Source organism: Arachis ipaensis, chromosome B03, assembly GCF_000816755.2.
Source record: "Arachis ipaensis cultivar K30076 chromosome B03, Araip1.1, whole genome shotgun sequence".
In the NCBI taxonomy this organism is placed as follows: Eukaryota; Viridiplantae; Streptophyta; class Magnoliopsida; order Fabales; family Fabaceae; genus Arachis; species Arachis ipaensis.
The window spans coordinates 283,762-306,392 of NC_029787.2; the positions used below are offsets into that span (position 1 = coordinate 283,762).

Consider the following 22,631-nt stretch of genomic DNA (forward strand, 5'->3'; position numbering starts at 1 on the left):
TAATTTTATTATATTTATTTTTTTTATATTATTTTACAAATTTTAAAATAAAAACATTTGAAAATTTTAGTTTTTTAAACCTTTAATATACAAACAATTGATTACATAATTCAAATGTTATACAAATTATCATCAACATCGTAGCATTAGCCATTGATTATACAATTCAAAAAGAAATCAACGGACCCTCTCTTTAATAATTGTATCTGTTTTTTTTTTCTTCAATTATTATTATTAGTATTTTTTTTTTGGTATACAAAATGGGGCATAACACCCAAAACAAAAAAATTACAAAACAGAAATTAATCGGGGTAAGGTAGCCCCTCTACAATCATCAGCTAAAATGCTCCTAAGTTTGGTACTTGGTTGATCAATGAAATGATATCCTGGTTCAGTAAATAAGCTTTCATTTGCCATGCAGTCTGCTCCTCTATTTCCTTCTCTGTAATTATGTACCAGTTTAGTTTGCCATTTTTTCTGGAGGAGCTCCACTATTTTCCTCACTATTGCATCTGGGTGTTTATTGGAATTTGTTGCTCCTTTTATCACGTCCACCACTGCTTTGGAATCTACTTCTAGAATGATTTTTCTCAATCCCAATTCCCATGCTGTTTTGAGTCCATAATAAACCCCCCATAACTCTGCATAGTAAGCTGTACAATAACCAATATTTACAACAAAACCTGCAATATTAGTGATCCTCAAAGTTTTTTGTTTTTGGTTGTAGAAGGGGCCTAAGCCCAAATGATTCTCAAAGTTAATGTTTTTTATTTGGACCTGGAAAGTTAAAGGTTTATATCTAGGCTTTCTACATTTCATTAGTTTTAGCCCAATTCAGTTTCCTCAACTCATGTTATGGCCCAATCAACGATAACTCTCTTGTGACTTGTGATAAAATTATTTATAGTCTAGACCAATTTACTCAATATGCATAATAATTAATAATGAACATACTTTTTTTCGGTCTGCTATTTTTTTCATGAAGAGGCCCAAGCCCATCCTCATCCGGCAGATTGTTCTCTCCCTACCTCTGCCACCGATTCCGGCGATTCCACCGGCGTCAACCTCCTAGTCGCGACGGAAGCTGCTCCTAGAATCGCTTCGTTTCGAGACACGATTTTGACTAACAAAATGAATCAATTGACGATGGTAAAGTGTGTTGCGTAAGTGCCACGTGTCCACTAATCTGCTGTTTTACACTTTTACAGTTTACCCCTCCAACAAAAAGAGAAACCAAACTCCTCCACTGACGCCTTCTTTCTTCTTCTTCTCCTTTTTCCGAGAAAATTCAGAACCAATATTTTCCCGAGAAAATTAAAATTTGATGAAGTGGTGATGAAGAAGGGATCGACGAGCTTGTGAGTGTGAATTAAGCGCAGTCCAAGGACGATGGTGAGGTCGATCCCCAATGGAACCAAACCAGAACATCTCGTTGCTGACGACGACGACCGATCCAGAAGATTTGAGAGTGATTGAGTGGGAGGATTTCGAGAGCGAGCTTGCGAGGTTGTCGAGTCTCTCTTCTGCGCTCAATGAAGCCAAGGAGAAGAAGCGTCGTCTTCATCAGAAGCTCCATGACCTCATCCAGGTAGGGTTTTAGTAAGAGCTAGGTTTATGGCTTTGCGCTTTTAATTGATTTCCTGAGATTGTTGAATTCAATTTCTGCTGAGTGTGGTTGATGAGGAGTTAACTTAGAATAAAGAAAAATTTTAGAAGAAGCTCTGTTTTGGTGAATTGCGGGGGAAGTGGAATCGCAATAGAATGATAGATTTGGGGAAGAAGGAAATGGTTCAATGTTGTCGTGTCAAATGCAGTTTCATTTTTGGTAATGTTAGAACTTTGAAGCAAACTGTTCATTTTTGTTCGAATTTGTTTATTCCACTAGATGCAACTTCCATTTAGGGTTATCCATGTCAGTAGATCATAACTAGGGTTTTATTATGTACTTCAGGCACTGGTATTTGAGATTGTTCCTGATAGGCATCAATAATATAAGCATATCAATTCAGTCTTGCTTGTTAAGTTGTTGTTTCTTGCTGTCATCTTTTGTTGCTTTCGACCATGAATACTTGTTTCAGTTGACAATAACATATAGGGGTATGTTATGGTTATTTACTTTTAAGTCATTGTACTTGTCCCTAATAACGGCCCGCGTATTAGCGGATGATGATGGTTTGAGCAGGTCAATGCTGAATCATTGGGCCGTGTAAATGAACTTGAAGAAATGCGGCAGAAATTGGAATCAAAGAAATTGATGGTGGAGAATATGTCTGTGCGATCTAGGTTGGCAAAGGAGGATGCTTGCAGGCAAGAAGAGCAGCTTGGTGGTGCAGTCCAATCGCTGTTGGTGGCAGGAGGTGCTCTTTCCGTGGCTAGCAGAAATCTTCAGGTTGATCTTTTTTCATATTTTGTTATGGGCTTTGAGTACTACATACTTTTTAATAAGTGAGTTTATGTTATAATTTTTTTCTTAGCCCCATAAAAAAGGGGGCAGAAAGACTTTGTTATATGATGCAGTTCAGTCAACTGTATTTTTTATGTCTCAGGATGTGTTTGGTTTAGCGTTTGAAGCATAAAACATACGTTTAGTTTTCTTGAAAACTTCACTTTTTCGTTTTGTTTATTTTTTCCCTTTTTTGTTCTTGTTTAGAACTTTAATGCTTTGCCATCCATTGTCACACAGTTTCCTGGTATTATAGTAGAATCATATGTTTCTGCTGATATTGTAGCATGATAGTTAGCTCATGATGTTGTAACTATAGGAGTCAAGTCGGGCACTGTCTGAAGAAAAAGGCTATGTTTGTCTAAGAAATTCACAGAAGATGCTAAAAATGAGGCAACAACATATGGCATCTCAAATTTCAATGCTATATCCTGTGAAGATCACTGTTGGACCAGCACAAGAGCAAGTTGAGCTTGAAGCATATCCTTCAGGTAGCCTATCAGGTAATAGATTGCTCAATTTGTCTGTCTTTGTGAATGGTACTGTTAAAATATGAAATGGTTGACCTTATAAGAAGTAGAAACTATAGTTTCAAGTAAAGAATGAAACTGAGGTGATGGATGTTGCAGTCGCTATATCTCGGTTTCCTAGTGGCACTTTGGATTCAGTTCTTCCTTAAATTGAGCTATTGTGGTGATTGGTGAATATGATGTCTCTCATTATCTGCTTCTTCTACCAGTTGTGGGTCACCATCTTGTTTTTTTTCCTTTTTATGCTTCTGTGGTGGTTTTGTTTCATGTTAACTGATCTAAGTTATATATCTATCTTTCCTTTTTGTTGAAATTAACAGTAGATGATTATCTTTCCTATTTGTTGAAATTACAATGGCATCTGCATAATTAGATATAGATGATTATCTTTCCTTTTTCATTGTGCAAAAGAGTATTCTTTCTTCACAGCAATACTCATTTATCATAGTATCATTGCTTGTGGACTGTATCATTGTTCCTGTGCATGGTGGTCTTAAGGGCTTGGTAAATCTTAAGGCCCTTTAGAGCTCTGTCATTGTAGCATTTTCAGCTTTCACTCTCTTTAGGTAAAAATCCCTTATTTACTTTGTAATTTGTGTTGATTATGTTTTGGGTTGGTTAGGCTGCTTTATATTATGACTACAACAGTTATAGATGATGATCCAGTTATCTTGACCAGTGAATTGTATTAGAATAATTAGATAATATTACTTCATTTCTAATCGAGTAAGTGACACATCTTCTGGATTGTTGCTAAAAGTTGCCCTTATTTACCTAGGAACTCCTGCTGGACTTAAACCAGTTAATCAAGGATCGTTGACAATTCAGGGCCTGCATTTGACAATGCTATCTTTTAAGAAGATGAGCTTTTTCACCGATAAGAAAGAAATTCAAAGGTCTGCTACTGCCCTAGGATATGTTGCACATGTAAGTTTGTAGCTCCCTGGTCCTTTTCAACCCTTAAATCTATCTGTTAATAGTGAGATGGTCAGTTTCCAAATAGTCAAGTCATATTTTGACATTTTTTTTATATGGAAAACTTCTTGTGTTACTTAATGCAGCATTCGATTTGCAGGCTGTTTCACTTGTAGCCTCATACTTGCGAGTACCTTTGCGTTATCCGTTACGATTGGGGGGTTCTCATTCATATATCATTGACAATGCTCCTTCCATAGAGCCAACGTCATCTGAATCTACATCAAATGCAATGACTTCTGCAAACACCAAGCATGTGGAATTCCCCCTTTATTTAGAAGGTCAAGAAACAACAAGAGCGGCTTATGCTGTATTCTTGTTAAATAAGGTATACCTTTTTATTTATCTTTTGTTCTATATAGCAATTCATAAACAAGCCATGGATTTGATTTATGATATGTTCCATTTTTACTCTTTGGCTTATAGCCCCTTTCCCCTTTTGGCTATTCTGATTGTAGGATTTAGAGCAGCTTTTGAATTTCATTGGTGCAAAGAGTTTGGGACCACGCCATATATTGGCTAATTTGAGGGAGCTTTTTAGGACTATCCAGTCTAAAGCTTTCATAGAGAACTTGATCTAGTCTCTATTTTTTGCCATAATGAAAGTTTTATGTAAATTGATTTTTGTAATTCTTACATGGGTGCAAATTTTTTGGTGTGCACCTTCCCATGTAGCATTATTATCAAATTGAAACGAACTTTCTACCATGGATTTGGAATTCTTTTCAATTTATACACAGCTTTTGAACATACTGTCCTCTGAAGAACACAAGAACATACTTTAGCCAGATGTATTAAGATCATATTTGTAATTGTTGGATGGATATTCAGTAACAAGTAAGCTTTCATTAACACATTAATATTTGCAGCGTTCCAAAATCGCTGAACCCAAAAGAACAATTGTTTGCCACCTGCTTCTCACCACCCAAATAATTAACAATAATACCTATTTCTTCTCGTAAATTATCCTTTTAATCATTCTAACTATTTTCTAAACTAGTAATAAACATTGAGTAACCTCAATTATTTATGAGGTATATACTATTCCAAATATATTTGCCAATTAGGTTTACATGTCATTATGGAGTTTAAAATGCAGCACCTAAAGAGATATTTATTAGATGAGCCTAGGAAATGGCCATCTTCATGATGAAGCTTGACTTGAGAGACACTGCTGGCCCGTTAGTGTCAGACAAAACGGGTAAAGTATTTTTTTATGAGTCCCGTCAGGGAGTTAATGGAATATTTGTATAATGTGTACAATGGACTATTGAGTTAAAAAATGAACATCATCTATACTATCCAGAATAACCATCCGAGTATCTCATGTCATGAAACCATTCATCCCAAAAGCTTAAGCTGATTTTGGAGTTCACCAAGGATCGAACTAGATCTAGAGCTTTGATATCATGTCATGATACCACTCATCCTAAAAGCTTAAGTTGATGAGAAAAAGTAACACTAATAGTTATATCTCTAATACTGAATCGGACATTCCTAAACTTCCATTTTACACATTGTATAAATATTCTATTGGCTCCCTATACTTCCTCATAAATAATCTGTTTTATTTTTTATATACTACTAGAAATTGGGCAACCAATGAAAGTGCATTGTAGTGTTAGCCGCCAACTTTGAAAATCAACAAATATCTAGTCTCCCATCATACTTCATCTATAAATATCCTCAACTTAGTACGAAACCATGCATCACGCACAATACATAAAACCTTTCTTAAAAGAAAAATAATGGGAAACACCAAATTACCTTATTTTATGCTAAGCCTCTTAATATTATTAGTGTCTTTCTTGCATGGTGCAAAAGCAGAACAATGTGGTAAACAAGCAAATGGAGCATTATGCCCAAACAGTTTATGTTGTAGCCAATTTGGTTGGTGTGGTACCACAGACCCTTATTGTTTAGTTGGTTGCCAAAGCCAATGCAAAGGTTCAACACCAACACCTTCAACTCCGACACCAACACCTAGCGGTGGTGGCAGCGGCGGCGATGTTGCAAACATAATTACTTCTTACGTGTTTGATCAAATGCTTAAGTACCGGAATGATCCAAGGTGTAAGGGGAATGGATTCTACTCCTATGATGCCTTCATTGCCGCCGCTCGCTCTTTCGGTGGTTTTGGCACCACCGGTGATGATGCCACCCGCAAGAGGGAGATTGCTGCTTTCTTGGCTCAAACTTCTCATGAAACCACAGGTTTATAGCCCAAGAACTTCAACTGTGAATTTTTGCAAATCATTTTATCCAAACATAAAATTAGGTTATATTTTTAGAATGGTGAAAACTCAAGTGCAGTTGATAACTGAACCGTTACATAAAAATTTAATAAAATCATTCAAATTATTTAATAATTTTCAATTATCAACTCAACGTGTCTGCACCTGAGTTTCCATCTTTTAAAAAAAAAGTCATGAATCAATTTTTCTAACCGACACTAAGAAGATATTATTGGCTTTAATTTAATTATTGAATTAGTATCTTAAATTGATTTTTATTACTTTAAAAGTTTTTCAAGAATTACTCACTTCGAATTAATTGATTTCTTTGTTGTTTTCAGTAAAATTTTTAATGTGTTACATAAGTAAAATTTTAACAAATTCTTTTAAAATACAAATATATAATTATTTCACACAAAAAAAAAATATCATACAATAACTAATCTCTTTTAAAATGATAGAACGAAGTAAAAGTAAATCTCAAAAATTTGTTAAGTAATAAAAATTTATTGAGAACTAAAATATCTAATTTAAAATTCATGATCATTTGAATGTTTACTCCAACGACCAATGTCAAGCGTGTAAGTTTTCAGTAGACTTAAAAGCTTAGCATGGATAAGATACATTAATTTCTTACAGAAATGTCACAATCTGGTTACCTTTTCTTGAAGCAAAGGTGGCATTAATAATCATACAATAATGTTTATGTAGGAGGGTGGTCAAGTGCACCTGATGGACCATATGCGTGGGGTTATTGCTTTCTCAGTGAAATTGGCGCCACAGCAGATTATTGTGTTGCCTCCCAACAGTGGCCTTGCTCTCCTGGTAAAAAATATTATGGCAGAGGACCAATCCAAATCTCTTAGTAAGTCCCCAATTCAAATATAAATACGTATGATTCCTATATAGTTAGTATGTAAACACTTCAATTGCTACACCCTTTATTATGTATTATACTAGGCTTAAATACATTCACTAGAGACATTAAACAAAAGAGTATTTTATGTCAAGTCTACTTAAAATTTTAGGGTTTATATAACATATGGTGAATTCTAATATATTCATAGTTGACTATGATAGTTATATAAGTGTTGTTAAAACTTAAGTCTTTTTTTTTTTTTACTTTTTAGTAACGATTTTTAATGAGTATTACTAAATGATAAAAATAAAATGTTATTTTAATTTTAATAACACTTTTTAAATTACCATAATTACTATAAGGTGGAAACTCAGGTGTAGTCGACTTCACGTAAAGTTGATAATTGAGAGCCGTTAGATGATTTGACTGATTTGACTAAATTTTCATCTAACGGCTCTCAACTATCAACTTCACATGAAGTCGACTGCACTTGAGTTTTTACCTTTTACTATAACTACTGTAATATAAACATACTAGAATGCATCTTAACAATTTTATGTAACATGAATTGATGGGATAATGTTAATATTTTTCTTATAGCAATTACAACTATGGTCCAGCCGGTAAAACTATAGGAATTGATCTATTGAACAATCCTGATCTTGTAACTACAAATCCAACTGTGTCATTCAAAACAGCCATATGGTTTTGGATGACACCACAAGGAAATAAGCCATCAAGTCACGATGTCATCACCGGAAGGTGGACGCCGTCTAATGCTGACAGGTCGGCCGGCCGAGTCCCCGGCTATGGCGTGATCACTAACATTATCAATGGTGGAATTGAATGTGGACACGGGTCGGATTCTCGTGTCCAAGATCGGATCGGTTTCTATCAAAGGTATTGCCAAATGTTGGGAGTGAGCCCTGGAGACAACTTGGATTGTGGCAACCAAAAGTCATTTGCTTAGGCAAATTACTTGCTCGTGATTTTCAATAAGGGGTATGTTGTAATAAGGGGATTAGTATAGTGATCCTAAGTGTAACAACAATGCAAGTTTCTTGCTAAAGAAGAAATAAATTGATGGTTGTAATAACATAATTAAATAATTTATTATGTGTTTATATTATGGTGGAAATTCAAGTGCAGTCAACTTTACGTGAAGTTGATAACTGAGAGTCGTTAGATGAAAATTTAGTCAAATCAATCAAATCATTTAACGATTCTTAACTATCAACTTCACGTGAAGCTGACTATACCTAAATTTTCACCTTATATTTTTTTTTATGTTTTATGAAATAGAAATCATCGATTGCGACAAGAATTAGCATTAGCCATGCCTCTAAGCTTGTTTTTTTTCTCACGATATTCTTAAATCTGACAAGTCAATAACTAATTTATTGCGGAACTGGGTTCTATTTAAAAATTTGTCGTTTCCAGTAATAGAGCCACACGAACTCCTAGAGACTTAAATCATTCTACATTCTGTCCTTAATAAAATAAAACAATAAAAAGAGAAAAAATGTTGGAAAAATTGGGAAAAGCAACACATCTTCCTCTATTCCTAGTCTTTCCCCCCAGTTACCACTAAATTAGTGGAAACAATTTTATGCTAATTATGTAGTCAAGTGAAGTCAACTGTGATAAATATCTCGTATATTCCACAAAGAAAAGATGGTGCATTTACTTTGAAAGCAATTGGTCATCAGCGTTAGTGGCTTGGAATTGTTGAAGTTCCACAAACATATATAATAGATCATCCTTTCCCCAAAAAAAGGGTACAAAACTTACCTTTTGATGGATATATTTATTTAATAGTAAAAATTTATCAAGCCTATTTAAATTTTACCCCACTTTATGTGTATAGTGAATATAGTGGTTATGAAAACATCGTAGTTAAAACTAAGGTACACTTTGTTATTTAGTAATATCTTTTAATTCAATCACATTTTTTATTTTATTTTGCAGGTATGTTACATATACAAGCTTTTTTGGCTTATAAGTCTTACAAGTTGGCACAAGCCCAACAAAACACACGCGCATTACACTCACACATTTAAGAGTAAATACACGCATGTTATTCAACCACTTTCTATTTCCAAAGCGCGCTACTCACCATTATGAACGACTTTTCTTCTTCTTCCTCGATGAAAACCACAACTGTCATTTTTCTTTGCGTTTCTCCTCCTCCTTTTCTTCTTTTTTCTCCTCCTCCTTCTTTGTGTTTCTCCTCCTTTTTCTTCGTGTGTTTCATCTTCATCGTCGTGTTTCTACTCCTTTTTCTTTTGATTTTGCAACATTATGTATTTTTTCTTCTTTGTTTGATTTTTTCCTCCCAAAAAGAATTATGAGAATATGAAATAATAAGATGAAGAAGAAGAAGCAGCAGAAGATGAGGAGGAGGAAGAGGAAGAGTTCTGAATTATCCAGAATCAGAATAAAAATACACCCAAATATCTTCGTATTACACCCAAATATCTTCGTTTTTACACCCAAATTTGTTGCAGATACAGAAATGAGTTATGTTACGTGTACACTAAAATCAGCCACCAAAGTCAGCAAAGGCTGCAAAATACACCCAAAATACACCACAGAAGGGCTACAAAATACACCCAAAAATACACCATATTAAAACAAGCATAAACTATAGAATGCAAATACAACTATAAAACCATCATAAAAAATAACAAAAACCATATTCATGAATCATAACTAAACAGAAACTAAAACAATTCAACTAAAAGAATAAGACAATTCACCCTCCGTCAGATGAAAAGTCATAAATTGTAAATACACCCAAACTTTTATAAAAATACACCCAAATATTCCTGATTTATACCAGAACGTCTGATATAAAATGGACAAGATTATATTAATTCTAATAAAAATTAGTACATTAGATTCAATTCAAACAAGAAAGAATTAACAACAAATTTTACAGGCAAGGTTCACGCACTGGTTCATCTAACAATCTGAAGTTAAATTATCTATTATCTTTAAAAATGATTTCAGAGCTTGATGTCAAAAAACAATGGAAATCGAGAATAACGAAGAAAAAGAATAGAAAGAGAAAAGCACGTAAATGAAGAAGGAAAAAGAGAACGCAAGAAATTCGAAAAAGGAAACGGAATCCTTTCAAAAATTAAAAATTTGTTAGAGGCGCGTGAAACATATGTGCGTAACAAGCGCGTTTGAGCGTAATATCAATTTGAGGACTTGTAAGACTTGTATAGCAAAATCACTTGTATGTAGAGATTAATCCTTTATTTTGAAGTTAAAAAATATTGTCGAATAGAAAAAAAAAATCTAATTTTAGCTACAATTTTTAAATATTGTGAAAGTTTTATATTTACTATAATTATCTCATATAGCTACCACAGAATTCAACTTGTATAAATGTCTTATTACAACTAATTATTAGACATAATTATAAGATTTTTTTAAATAGTTCAATACAAATTCAATCCAAACAGAGAGAAATAAATCAAAATGAAAAGATATTTTACTAGGTCATTTTCGGTATTATCATCAATAATAGTATATCCTAAATATATGATAATCAGAATCTCAAAATAAAACATAAACAAGTATAAAATTAAAATATTTGATATATATTTTTGGTGGTTTAGAATTTAGGGAGAGAAACATAAAAAAAAATTATCTAAAGATTCATATCTTATTACCAAACGATGGTGAGAGTATCTACTTCTTCAACTTAATTTATATATGTCCTAATTACTCCTAACACAATAATATTCTCATATGATCAAGCCACCACCACCGGCATTAACAACACAATCTTTAATTTGTTTAACAAGTTGCAATGTTTTTACACATCGAAAGACAAGGTATGAAGACCGTATGAAACATCTCACATGACAATCAAAAAAAGGTTCTTCATTATTTCGTCCCTTTGTTGTTGGTATGGTAATTGAGAAGAAGTTATGTCATTTTCACACAAGATTATTGATTAGAATTGATGCTAGTGTTTCAGAGCGACAAGTCTAAAATTAAATGAAGTTGACTAATTAAATTATCCTTAAATTTTTGTTTTACTTACACATGCTCTAATCATTGGAGACAAGTAGACAACAAAAATCCTGTCTTATACGAATGTATATATTGTATTATTGTACCTTTTTACGGAAGCCTACATCACATGGAATGCAAAAAGATTAGGATTATTTAATTTATAGAGTTTAATTTTGATGCAATAACAGTGTAAAATATTTTATACAGTTGTGTAATTATATCTGTTCTTTTGGATGATCATTCAAGCGGTCAATATAAAAAATAATTATTTTTACTGATACGACATTACATAATTAAATGTACTTATAAAACTATTTTATAATTCTGAATACAATGTACCTACCTACATTATATTAGAGTAATGTATATAATGTTTGTGTATAAAATAGGAAGTAGTAGTAATCATTATCGCTTGTTCTTTTAGACTGTGTTTATTTCTAAAAATAGGATAAGATAAGATATTGAGAATAAAACACAAAAAAAAAGACACAAAATTTTGTATTATTATATTCTATTTGGTGATAAACTAGAATATATTATGAAAATTTAATTTATTCTTATTTTTTTTCATCTAAAAAATTTGAGAAGAAAAATATAATTATAAAAAATTAACAAGAATAATAAAAGAAAAAATAAAAAATAAGTTGTATCCTTTATTATTGTCTTTGTGTCTTTCCTGTCAGGATCGAATGAACATAAAATATACTAATTCAATGTCTTTGGACACAATGTCTCTGTCTATATCTCATTTATCAAACACAATTTTATATTTCTGTATTCCTATCTCAGTGTCCCATACCTGTAAACAAACACAGCCTTAAGTATCTTTATGCACATTCTAAGGAGTCTCAACATAATTTAAGCAATTTTATTTATTTATATTGTCAAAACACAAAAATTTTGCAATTAACACTACTAAGGATACATTACAACATGAGCTAGCTATTTGTGTATTTCACCTAAATTTTATAAAAATAAAAAAATATTGTGTATAATAAATATATATCATCACTTAATATAATATAATTGATCATAATTATTTATTTTGATGCACCTTAATTATCCTATCTAACATTATTCTTTAAAGACAAATTACTGCTAAAAAATATTTTTTATATTTAAAACGAGATTCAAAACTCCTAATTTCTTAATTAAGAAATAAATCAGGTGATGATGAATTTTTAGGTCACACCTACGCAATTAATATTATTATTTTTTGCATGTTGGAAGCTTGACCGAATATATAACCCTATATGTAGCCCTATACACCAAATCAAAACCTAGATTTTGAATCTATATTCCATGCTAGATTCTGCCTCATTTTGTCTTTTTCTTCATTTTACTTATTCACCTCTCTCTTTCATGTACAATGAACTACTTACAAGATTGATATTAAAAACTAGAGAATCAAGCAATGCCAGCGCTTTTGGATTTCATCAAAATGTACACTGCTAATGATTGTGGAGACAATAAGAAAGCATGCCCATAGTACATGTCTGCACTCTCATATATGCTCTCAATAATTGGTATTTAATTTAAATACACAATACATAGAATTTTATTTTAAAGTGGTGAAGTGCAGGTTTACCAGGGCATATATGATTTATTTAATTTAATTATATATATAATTAAGAGTTTAATTAAAAAATTAATTTTTTCAATGGAACTATGTATGTTAGCAACTATGGTAGTGTTTGTTTTGAGGCACTAGGATCGAGACTGGGAGACTGAGATTTAGTATCATGTTTGTTAGCTCAGAGACTGGTACTAAAATTTCTGTCTCTGTCTCCAAAATTTCAGTATTTCAGTACCTCCAAAAAATGGGGATCCAGGGGACTGAAATTTTTAGAGACGGAGACTGAAACTTTAATAACATTTTATACTTAAAATACCCTCATTTCAATTAATTAATTTTAATTTTATCCTTCGTACAAATGAAATTAGAGTTTCATTCTTGTTTCAATTTCTGTCTTTCACTTTGCACCAAACAGAATACTGAGATTTATTTCAGTCTCTGTCTATAAATCTCTGTCTCTCAGTATCAGTCTTTCAGTCTCTGTCTCTCTACCAAACACTACCAATGGATTTGAAACTAAAGAAAATATTTAGGTATTAGTAGTTGTTGGCCAGAATGATAGGTACTAATTAATTAATAATATTTTTAAAAGACATACATATGCATACAATAAATTAAATCAATTTAATTTCTTATTGGCATGAAGAACCCATGTGTTGGTTTCTTCTTCTAAGGTTTTTATATATAAAACGTTGTCCATTCAAACCAAAGTTGTTCATTTCATCATTAATAGAATTCCAGCCACTACCATAGAGTAACAAAATGTGTTCTTATTATTTCATAGCAACTTCAGATCAAGTTCCCTACCATGTTAGATCCATTAGCTTGCCTTCTAGGTTACACCCTTTATCCAATGACATCGAAATCGAGCTCAAGAATTTCGAATTATTATTAGCATCTTCATCATCATCAATGGATTATTATTCATCAATCACAATTAGTAGTAGTGTTATGAATGCAGATTTATTAACAAGGCTTGTGCATTTGTACAATTGTGTGAATGAACAAATCATTGGTTCTTCACTCTCCCAAAAGGTTCTTCTCCATGATCAAGATCAAGAAAAGTACTTAGATAAAGTACTTGATATGTCACTTGTTTTTCTTGATGTTTGTGGATCGGCAAGAGAATTGTTGCAACTCGCGAAAGAACACGCGCAAGAGCTTCAATCCGCGATGCGTCGTCACAGAAAGGGTCAAGATTGTTCCAGCATTAAGAGTCAGATTTGCGATTACTTCTGTTTCAAGAAAAGGGCAAAGAGGGAAATCTCTAAGATCCTTAAATCATTGAAGAAAATGGAAAATAATCATGGCTTTGTTAATGGTAAGACACATTATTGTTTATCAAATGTGTCTAAAGTTCTAAGAGAACTAAGCATTGTAACCATTTTGGTCTTGAGAAGAGTACTAATTTTTATGTGTCCACAAGTGTTGAAGAAAAAGAATAATATTGGTGAGTGGTTATTATTGTTCTCTAGAAAAAATAGGGTCATCAATAGTAATGAAATTGATGTGTTTCCATGCACAATAATAGTTAAGAAAACCAATGGTTTTGTTAAGGATGATTTAGAAATAGTTAAGAGAAGATTAGAGGGAGTAGATGAGTGTGTTAGAGAGTTAGAGGCAGGACTAGGTTGCCTCTTTAGGTGCTTAATTAGACATAGAGTGTCACTTCTTAATCTTCTTACTCCCTAAAAATTTATTAGAAATTTTGTACATTTTTATTAGCATAACTTCATAATGTGATTTATGTAATATTGATATGAATCTAAATCCCACCATCATCTTTCATTACAACAAATCTGGTAAATAGCGGTGGAAATTTTGCAGCGATTTTATAAAATCGCTGCGACAGTTTTGTAAAACCGCCACAAAATAACAAACTGCGGTGCATATAGCGACAGTTCGGAGTTGATGATGCAATCAGGCCGGCATTTTAAAATGAAGCTAAAATTTACGATACAGTAATTCTTAACATGTCGAGTTAGGAGTATCGTAGATGAAAAAAAACTATAAATACAATGACCAATTAAAGATTGACAAGTTTGCTTGGATTTTTTAGTTTATCAAAAGTGTGATATAGTATTGTCTAAATTAGGTTTTGCGGTTGATTTTAAAGTATAGTTGGATAAATTACATCCATTGCAAAAGACATATATAAAATTACTAATTACTAATAATTATTACTCCCATAATCATCTCTAATCCTTTTGGCATTACTATTATAGAGGGGTACGGTTTTCATATATAATCATTTTAAGTTATACACTTGCATACAAAATTACAAACGTGTGATCAAGTCTAGCAGGTATTATCATAACAAAAAATTTTGGAATAGTAATTTTTAGTAATTTTGATTAGTAGTTAGTCAGTAGTATAAATGTTAAATTATTTTTAACAAATAATTTTTTTTAATTTATGTATATATATAAATTTTGATAAATATAAGAACACGTTGTATTAATTAATATGTATAAATTTTAATAAATATAGATGTAAATTATATATTTTTTATATGTAAATTTCTATAAATATAAATATAAATATAAATTATTATTGACTAAAATATTGACACAAAATAATAATATTTACCCGTTATGTAACATTGTTGTTATCATAATATCCTTAAAAAAACCTAAAGATCTCTATATATACATATGCAATAATATAATGGTAAAAAATTCAGGTGAAGTCCACTTCACGTGAAGTTGATATCTGAGAGCCGTTAGATGAAAATTTAATCAAATCAGTCAAATCATTTAACGGCTTTCAGATATCAACTTCACGTGAAGTCGACTACACCTGAGTTTCCACCTTGTATAAAATAGAATTAGTGTTACATTTCAAAAAAATACATGAATATCAATCAAATATAACATTATCTCAATTTTAGAAGAAAAAAAAGTTAATGTATATTTTCATAATCTAATTTTGGAGAATATTATTAGTATGATAATGCATGAACATGACTACACATTTCGCAAAGTACACAAGGACAAATGAACAAAAAATGTAATAATTCAACAACTAATAAATTAAAATTGTAAAATTTAATACTATATATACAAATAAAATATATCTATCGTATATATGATCGAATTTGTAGTTGTTAATTCAATTAATTGAAGGTACAGCAGGGAACAATGCAGATTGCTTTTATTCTAACTTCTAAGTTCCTAACTCCGAATATTATGCTTAGGTACATTGCTCTAAACATAATTTTGTTTAAGATGTAGATGCATGCCCAAACAATAAAAATAAAACACACGAAAACAAAGAATAAGCATCTTACTTTTAATTAAAACGTGATTCTTATGCACACCCGCTTTATGCTTTCAAAATAAATCTCTTTCGGTCTTTCCACTCCTTTATAATTAGGACATTGCTTAATTAATAATTGTGATGTTTTAATTTTGATAACATTTTAATTTTCAATGTTACAAAGAAAAAAACATTATTGTTGATGATGGAAACTACTTTTGGGTACTGTTATTTGCTTGTAATAAGGATCTGTTCAAGGTATAGTTCGTCGTAGAAGAGGATACGTCGTCTTATCTTCTCCACAGATAAAATATATGCTAGACTCTAAAAAATGTCAGACGAAATAGATATTTGCAAAGAATACTAACACTCAAGTCAGTAACAACTCAAACAAAAAAAAAAAGTAAGATTCATTTAGATGAGTATTAAATTTTCATGAGTTTTATCTTCTACCTTACTTTACCTTATATAGATTTACTTATGGAAAAAGGATTATTTTTTGGCTATATCGCGGTTATTACATACTCACACACTTAATATTTTTAAAGGTTCCTATCTACTATTTAGTTGTGTCAATGTTTAAATCCAGATGTAACATTTTTTCTAATGGTTTATAGTATCCCTCGTCTCAGTAGACTAAGGACTAATCTATCGCGAATTAGAACTTAAGAATTTATTATTGACTAATGAATTACTACATACACAATACGAAATTTGAATCTCTAATATTTACTTAAACGAAGTAATGAACTAATAAATAGACGAACCAAAATTAGTTTTGATACAGTATTTTAAGAGGCATGTTAATGTATCTCAAGTTCTCAACTAGGCCTGCGGTTCTTTACTTCCAAATTCGAAATCTATTTCCTTTGTGGGCCTTCCTTATTGGGTTTGACTTATAAAAGTATCCTCATATTAAATAACGAACGTCCCTTAAAAAATGTGGTCCATTAAAATATTGTGGGCCTTCAGCTTATGTGATGAATCCAAATAACATTAAAATGAGGTTCACCGAGAAAAAAGAAAAAAAAAACCAAAATGAGTGACCAAAAACAAAAAATGTCAAAAACAATTAAAAATTGAAAAACTCAAATATCATCAAAGTTGAGATGGCCGAGTTGGTCTAAGGCGCCAGATTAAGGTTCTGGTCCGAAAGGGCGTGGGTTCAAATCCCACTCTCAACATTTATTTTATATAATAACAAATGGCAATTGGGTGATAATTTATTTATTTTTTATATTGTTATTCTCGTGTAACATATTCAATGTAAAGAAAAAACACATTTCTGCCGAGATTTGTATACTAGGGTTGTGCATGGCCGATCCGTTCGGTTTCGAACATTTTAGAGATTAATTTTGTATGATTTTATCGGGTCTAAGATTGAATAAGGATCTCAAAAATAGATCCGATTATTATTTTGGGTTGGGTTCGGATCATAATTTGGGTTATTCAAATTCGATCTGGTGGTCCAATCATCATACACAATTAATATTTTATGTTATTAGTGATGGATGATGACTATTTTTATGTGGAATTTAAATATTATAAACCTTAATATTTTGTTTTATTAGTTATTATTAGACTATAAATAAAATTTTAGACTAATGCATAATATTGTATTATTTGTATTAATTTAAATATTTGGTATTATTAGACAATATTAGTATTGATTATGGTTATACTTTAATTTCAGAGAAGAGTTGGTTTTTATTATATTTTTTTACATGAATTTTATCATATCAAATAATAGTTAGAGTCTTAGAAATTTGGATATTTTTACATCCTAACTTATAAGAAGATATCAAAGATAATATAATGTTAACGGCCTGATTTTCACCCAATTTTTATCTGTATAATTGTGGTCCAAAAATGTATAAGTTTCATCGGGTTTAGGACCATATTCGAGTCTAATAAATAAACGCGATATATATTTCGAGTTAAATCTAAATCACATTAGACCCGATTTCACCTGACCTATGCACACTATATTGTAAACTAACACACCAAAAGACTAGTTATCTAAGATTTTGTTAATATTACCATCATATCTATTGTTGTAATAATAATAAAAATATAGATTATACCAAATAAGGAGATCAAGCCACATATACACAACTAGGTGAATGACTAAGCAGCACAGCGTAGCCACATGCCATAAACCTAACGAATCAAATCTTTCACAAAATATCAACTAGTTACTTTTGCAAACACGCGTCAATATATATTACCAATAATTAAGAGATCAGAAAGGGGGAAAAAATATGAAAGATTCTCTCCCTATTAGCACGTCATTTATACAAAGCATTCTTAGCAACTTAGTATCATATTTAACGGTAACATATACATACATAAACATTAGTATTAATACATGCCACTCGTGCACATATTAGTTTAATCTTTGTTTAAATATAATTGACCCTTGGTTCTTGGGATTCTAAGTAGCTTATCTATAACTCAAATAATTGTGGATCTCAACCTATGCAAATAACATACATTTCTTTAATAATCCATGTTTGCGGTTGAAGCTCCTTCAATTTGAGACAAATCAAACAAAGAAAATTAAGGGCACCCCATTTTATAATGAATTTAATTTTAGTGTATTGTCGATATAAAATAATTTTATACGTGTATCTAATACATAACATCATATTAGTAAAAATAACTATCTTTTATATTAATTGTATGAATAATTATAAAAAAACAAATGTGATTGTACGACTATGTAAAATATTTTATACTGTGAATACATCAAAATTAAACTATTTTATAATTTGAAATGAATAGGGTAATGTGGCAACATAGGAGGCAAGCTTAGGGGATGAGTAATGAGTTGTGTTTACCAACACACGGAGAAGAAGCCAAGTATACAACCCAAGGTTCAAAAACATTAATTTAACACTTGCTATGAGTTGTAATTTGTAACTATATACCCTTGTGGCCTATCTATGATTGTGTTACATCACCTATAATAGAGCATAATGTTGGGAAAGATGTGACAAATAAACCAAAATTGTAGGGAGACCCATGCGGGTATCACATGCTCCCCACTTAGATTAAATTGGGTGATGTTTAATTTTGCTATAGCTAACCTTTTTTTCAAAAAAAAAAAATGCTTTTACTTATATGATGAGATATGATTCCAAATTAAACCGCTCATTCAATCCAATCTAAATCAAAAACCGATTAAAACTGCATTAATTTGGATTTGATTGGATTCTATTTTTTGCAAACCGCTGGATCGGATTGAATTTCGGATCTACTTTTCATAACCGATCTAATCCAATCCAAACCGCACAATGTGTTATAATATTATTATTTTATTATTATATTTACAATTATACTTATAACATGTTCAATTTTTTTTACATTTTTATATTATTCATGTATTATTATTTACATTTTAATAAATATTTTATGTTATCGTTGGCTTTTTAATATATTGTTGAGACTTGTTATGTCATTGTTGATTATTTAAAATTTGATGTTGAGACTTGTTATATGTATTTAATTTTTTTAATTTATAAAACCGCAAATCCAATCCAATCCAAACCGCTTGAAATTGGATTGGATCGGATCAGAATTTTTTTAAAAAAAGCATCCAATCCAAACGACATCGCAAGTAAAATTAGTGTTCGGATCGGATGAATTTTCAACTCAAAACCGATCCAAACCGCACCGCGAACACCCCGGTATGTTGGTGTGTAAATGAATAAAGATTTTCCTTTTAGTGTTGGCAAATTGTGAAAATTTAAGTGTTAAAATTTCTGTTTTTTTTAATTAATTGTTATTTAATTTAACCTTATGGGAGTTGAATGGAAAATGGATAATATTTAATACCTATATAAATAAGAAGACTCAAGGATTGGTAATAGCACACCAAAGTTGAGCTTCCATTACAATATTAGAGGGAAACTAAAAAGAAAAAAAAAAAGAACAAAACCATGGCAAGCAAGTATCAACTTCGTTCCATTAGTTTGCCATCAAGATCTCATCCAAGCACTATTAGAGTTGATGAAGAACTCATCAAGCTCAAGACATGGGAAGCAACATCAACATCAACATCTAAGTCAATTGCCATTGGCTTTTCCTTGCTTCAAGATTTGTACCTCTCATTGGATGCATTTCTCAACATGGCATCAACACAACATGTGATTTCTCAAAACCAAGGTGGTGATGAGAAATATTTTGAAGAGGTCTTGGATGGTTCAATTAGGGTTTTGGACATTTGTGGCATCACAAGAGACATTATTCTACAAATTAAGGAGAATGTTCAATCCCTTCATTCTTCTCTAAGAAGAAGAAAAGGAGACTCAAGTGTTGAGAAAAGTGTGCTTGAGTACAATTTATTCACCAAGAAGATGAAGAAGAATTCCAAGAAGGTAATCACAAATTTGAAGCATATGGATAGCAATTTTGGGGTGTCACCAATTTTGAATCTTGGTGACCACTTTGGTGCTGTGGTTAGGGTTCTTAGGGAAGTGATACTAATGAACTTGTTTGTGTTCCAATTACTATTGTCTTTCTTCAATATGTCAAAGTCAAAGTCAAAGTCAAAGTCAACCAAATGGTTGATGGTGGCAAAACTTTTGCACAAAGGGGTCATAGCTTGTGATGAAGATAACTCACAAAATGTCAATGAGTTGCAATGTGTGGAAGCATCTCTAAGTACCCTTTTAATTGAAGGGATTAATAATGGTGAGAAGATGCATATAGCACATGAAAAGTTGGGGGCTTTGGAGAATGTTCTAGAAAGCCTTGATAATAATTTGGATAGCACATTTAGGAACTTGATTAAGACTAGAGCCTCCCTTTTGAATATGATCTCTCAATAGAGTTTTCTTATTAGTTAGCAATGTAATTTTGTCTCTAAATCCTATTAGACATCCAAGTTTTAGGGATATGCTGAGGATTTGAAATTTTCTTACCTTAGTTTTTTGTAAATTTGTATAATTCAAAGGTTAGAAATCAAATGCAAAGAAGAAGCTTATTGTTATATCCTATGTTGTGGTTTCAAAATGCCATATACTTAATTTTATTATTTATTTTTTTTCACATACATCTAATAAAAATATTATTCGTATACCAAAATCTGTTACTGAAATTTGTTACTAATATATATTTACGTATAAATATATTTATGATTTTATTTATTTTTAATATATATTTTATACTGATGATAGTTGATTTTTGATAATTGATTTTAGTACACGTATATTAATTAATTTTATATTTTAAGCTTTTGAAAAGTGGCTATTCAAATGGAAAAAGTCTAAGTAATTAGCATTTTTTTTAGTTTGTAATAAACAATTTTATTTTGTCACTAAAAGAAAAAATATTTATTCATTAATTAATTTTCTTATTTTTTATATTGGTTATAAAATTATTAGTCATGTAATTTGATTCATTGTAAGTTAAAACTTCTTAGACATACTTTTTTTTTCATTTTTTTATTTATTCACAAGGGTGCATTCAAGTGTGATTATTATTATACAAAACTTTTTAAATAGATGCCTTAGCTTTGATTTACAATAACTAATCAAATCTTGTATTTATGTTCACCTCTTAATTATTTATGAACATTTTGTTAGGAGTCATGAATCATAATAGGATTCATTTTATTTATTCGTTTACCTATTTTTATTTTTTAGTTGTTTACGGTATCTCTTAGTTTGATAGATCAAAGATTAATCGGTTGTGAATTTAAATTTTATTTAAGAGTTTATCATTGGCCAATGATTTGCTCCATATATAAAATAAGATTCGAACTCTGAACACTTTCTTAAGCGGACGAGTGAGCTGACTACTCGACTAACCAGTTGGTTATTTTTATTTTTTATTTAGTTGGTTGCAAAAATGACAAATTTAGAGTTCTGCCTTCAGGACATAGTCATCAAAAGTGATGCAAAGGAGTATGGTCTGAACTACACGTGTTGACCTGTGAGTGAACTATGCCATGACCTTGAATATCAAGAAAGATAAAGGTTTTAAAAACTTATATATATATATAATGAGAAAAAGATAAAGGCTTAATTATGTATATTGTTCCACCGTTCAGTGCAAGAAAAGTATTCCTTGATTAATGGGAACTTCACATGTCTTTTTTCATGTCTATAATTTCAACAATGTACCACTCCTACTTTTCTTTATAGAAAAGCATCTTGTATGTATATATGGGCATATGGCTTATATTTATGTCCATAAGAAATGAAAGAAGAAAAAGACTTTATCATCAACAAATGCTAAATGCGTTCATGTATGTTCCTAGGTTATTTAATTTGTTTTGCAAGTTAAATGCGTTTATGTTCCTAGGTTTTGTTCAGTAAGTCAAATTATTATATGTATCTTTAATAATCATGTTATTGGTTACTTGTATAAAAAATTAGCTATTAATTATTATATAAAAATACATTATAATTCATTTTTAATGACAAATTTTTAGTGGTAATAATATATGTCTTAATTTATGTTTTTGTGACAATTATATATTTATCGTTATTATTATATATTAGACAATCATGTATTTTTTGCGACCACTAAAAAAATCTTTATTGACAATTATATAATTGCCGTTAAAACCTTTTAGCCACAAAGTATAAAATGGTTACTGTCTAATTACCTATAAATATATTAGTAGCTATTGTTATTAAAAACAAAATAAATAAATACTAAAAATAATTTTTCTAGTAATAATATATATTTTGTCCCTATAATTTTTTCCATCATA

At 30.9% G+C, this 22,631-nt stretch overlaps 4 protein-coding genes and 1 non-coding gene across 7 annotated transcripts in view; all 5 read left to right on the forward strand.

Moving 5' to 3' along the window:
• Nucleotides 1,060-4,802, forward strand: LOC107629478 (UV radiation resistance associated protein). Of its 3 annotated transcripts, none has more exons than XM_016332285.2 (6): nt 1,060-1,588; nt 2,183-2,389; nt 2,763-2,934; nt 3,752-3,900; nt 4,049-4,276; nt 4,407-4,802. In XM_016332285.2, exons 1-6 carry the CDS (start codon nt 1,409-1,411, stop codon nt 4,527-4,529), a joined length of 1,059 nt encoding a protein of 352 aa, XP_016187771.1. In that variant the 5' UTR covers nt 1,060-1,408; the 3' UTR covers nt 4,530-4,802. The 3 variants fall into 3 exon arrangements, with proteins under 3 accessions (XP_016187771.1, XP_016187770.1, XP_020973303.1); XM_016332284.2 differs by having other exon boundaries at nt 1,177-1,588; nt 2,763-2,946; XM_021117644.1 differs by having other exon boundaries at nt 1,475-1,588; nt 2,161-2,389; nt 2,763-2,946.
• LOC107629479 (endochitinase) lies at nt 5,644-8,165 on the forward strand. The gene is made up of 3 exons (XM_016332286.2): nt 5,644-6,162; nt 6,894-7,047; nt 7,642-8,165. Exons 1-3 carry the CDS (start codon nt 5,697-5,699, stop codon nt 8,009-8,011), a joined length of 990 nt encoding a protein of 329 aa, XP_016187772.1. The 5' UTR covers nt 5,644-5,696; the 3' UTR covers nt 8,012-8,165.
• LOC110270494 lies at nt 13,404-14,341 on the forward strand. Its single transcript, XM_021120103.1, has one exon. The coding sequence runs from the start codon at nt 13,412-13,414 to the stop codon at nt 14,339-14,341; it is 930 nt and encodes a 309-aa protein (XP_020975762.1). The 5' UTR covers nt 13,404-13,411.
• Nucleotides 17,011-17,091, forward strand: TRNAL-AAG. The gene has a single exon. It is a non-coding gene; the product is annotated as a tRNA-Leu (tRNA).
• The window catches only part of LOC107632443, a 6,557-nt gene continuing 3,667 nt past the window's right edge, over nt 19,742-22,631 (forward strand). Inside the window, exon 1 of the mRNA XM_021120104.1 lies at nt 19,742-20,733. Within this exon, the coding sequence (XP_020975763.1) occupies nt 19,849-20,733 (885 nt within the window). The 5' untranslated portion in view covers nt 19,742-19,848. The remainder of the gene's footprint in view (nt 20,734-22,631) is intronic.

Bases quoted from the DNA above. Each gene is read 5' to 3' on its own strand.
- LOC107629478 (XM_016332284.2), top strand. From the start codon at position 1,409: ATGGAACCAAACCAGAACATCTCGTTGCTGACGACGACGACCGATCCA. The intron at 1,589-2,182 runs GTAGGGTTTTAG...TGGTTTGAGCAG, and splicing joins AGCTCCATGACCTCATCCAG to GTCAATGCTGAATCATTGGG. The intron at 2,390-2,762 runs GTTGATCTTTTT...TTGTAACTATAG, and splicing joins TGGCTAGCAGAAATCTTCAG to GAGTCAAGTCGGGCACTGTC.
- LOC107629479 (XM_016332286.2), top strand. From the start codon at position 5,697: ATGGGAAACACCAAATTACCTTATTTTATGCTAAGCCTCTTAATATTA. The intron at 6,163-6,893 runs GTTTATAGCCCA...ATGTTTATGTAG, and splicing joins AACTTCTCATGAAACCACAG to GAGGGTGGTCAAGTGCACCT. The intron at 7,048-7,641 runs GTAAGTCCCCAA...TTTTTCTTATAG, and splicing joins GGACCAATCCAAATCTCTTA to CAATTACAACTATGGTCCAG.
- LOC110270494 (XM_021120103.1), top strand. From the start codon at position 13,412: ATGTGTTCTTATTATTTCATAGCAACTTCAGATCAAGTTCCCTACCAT.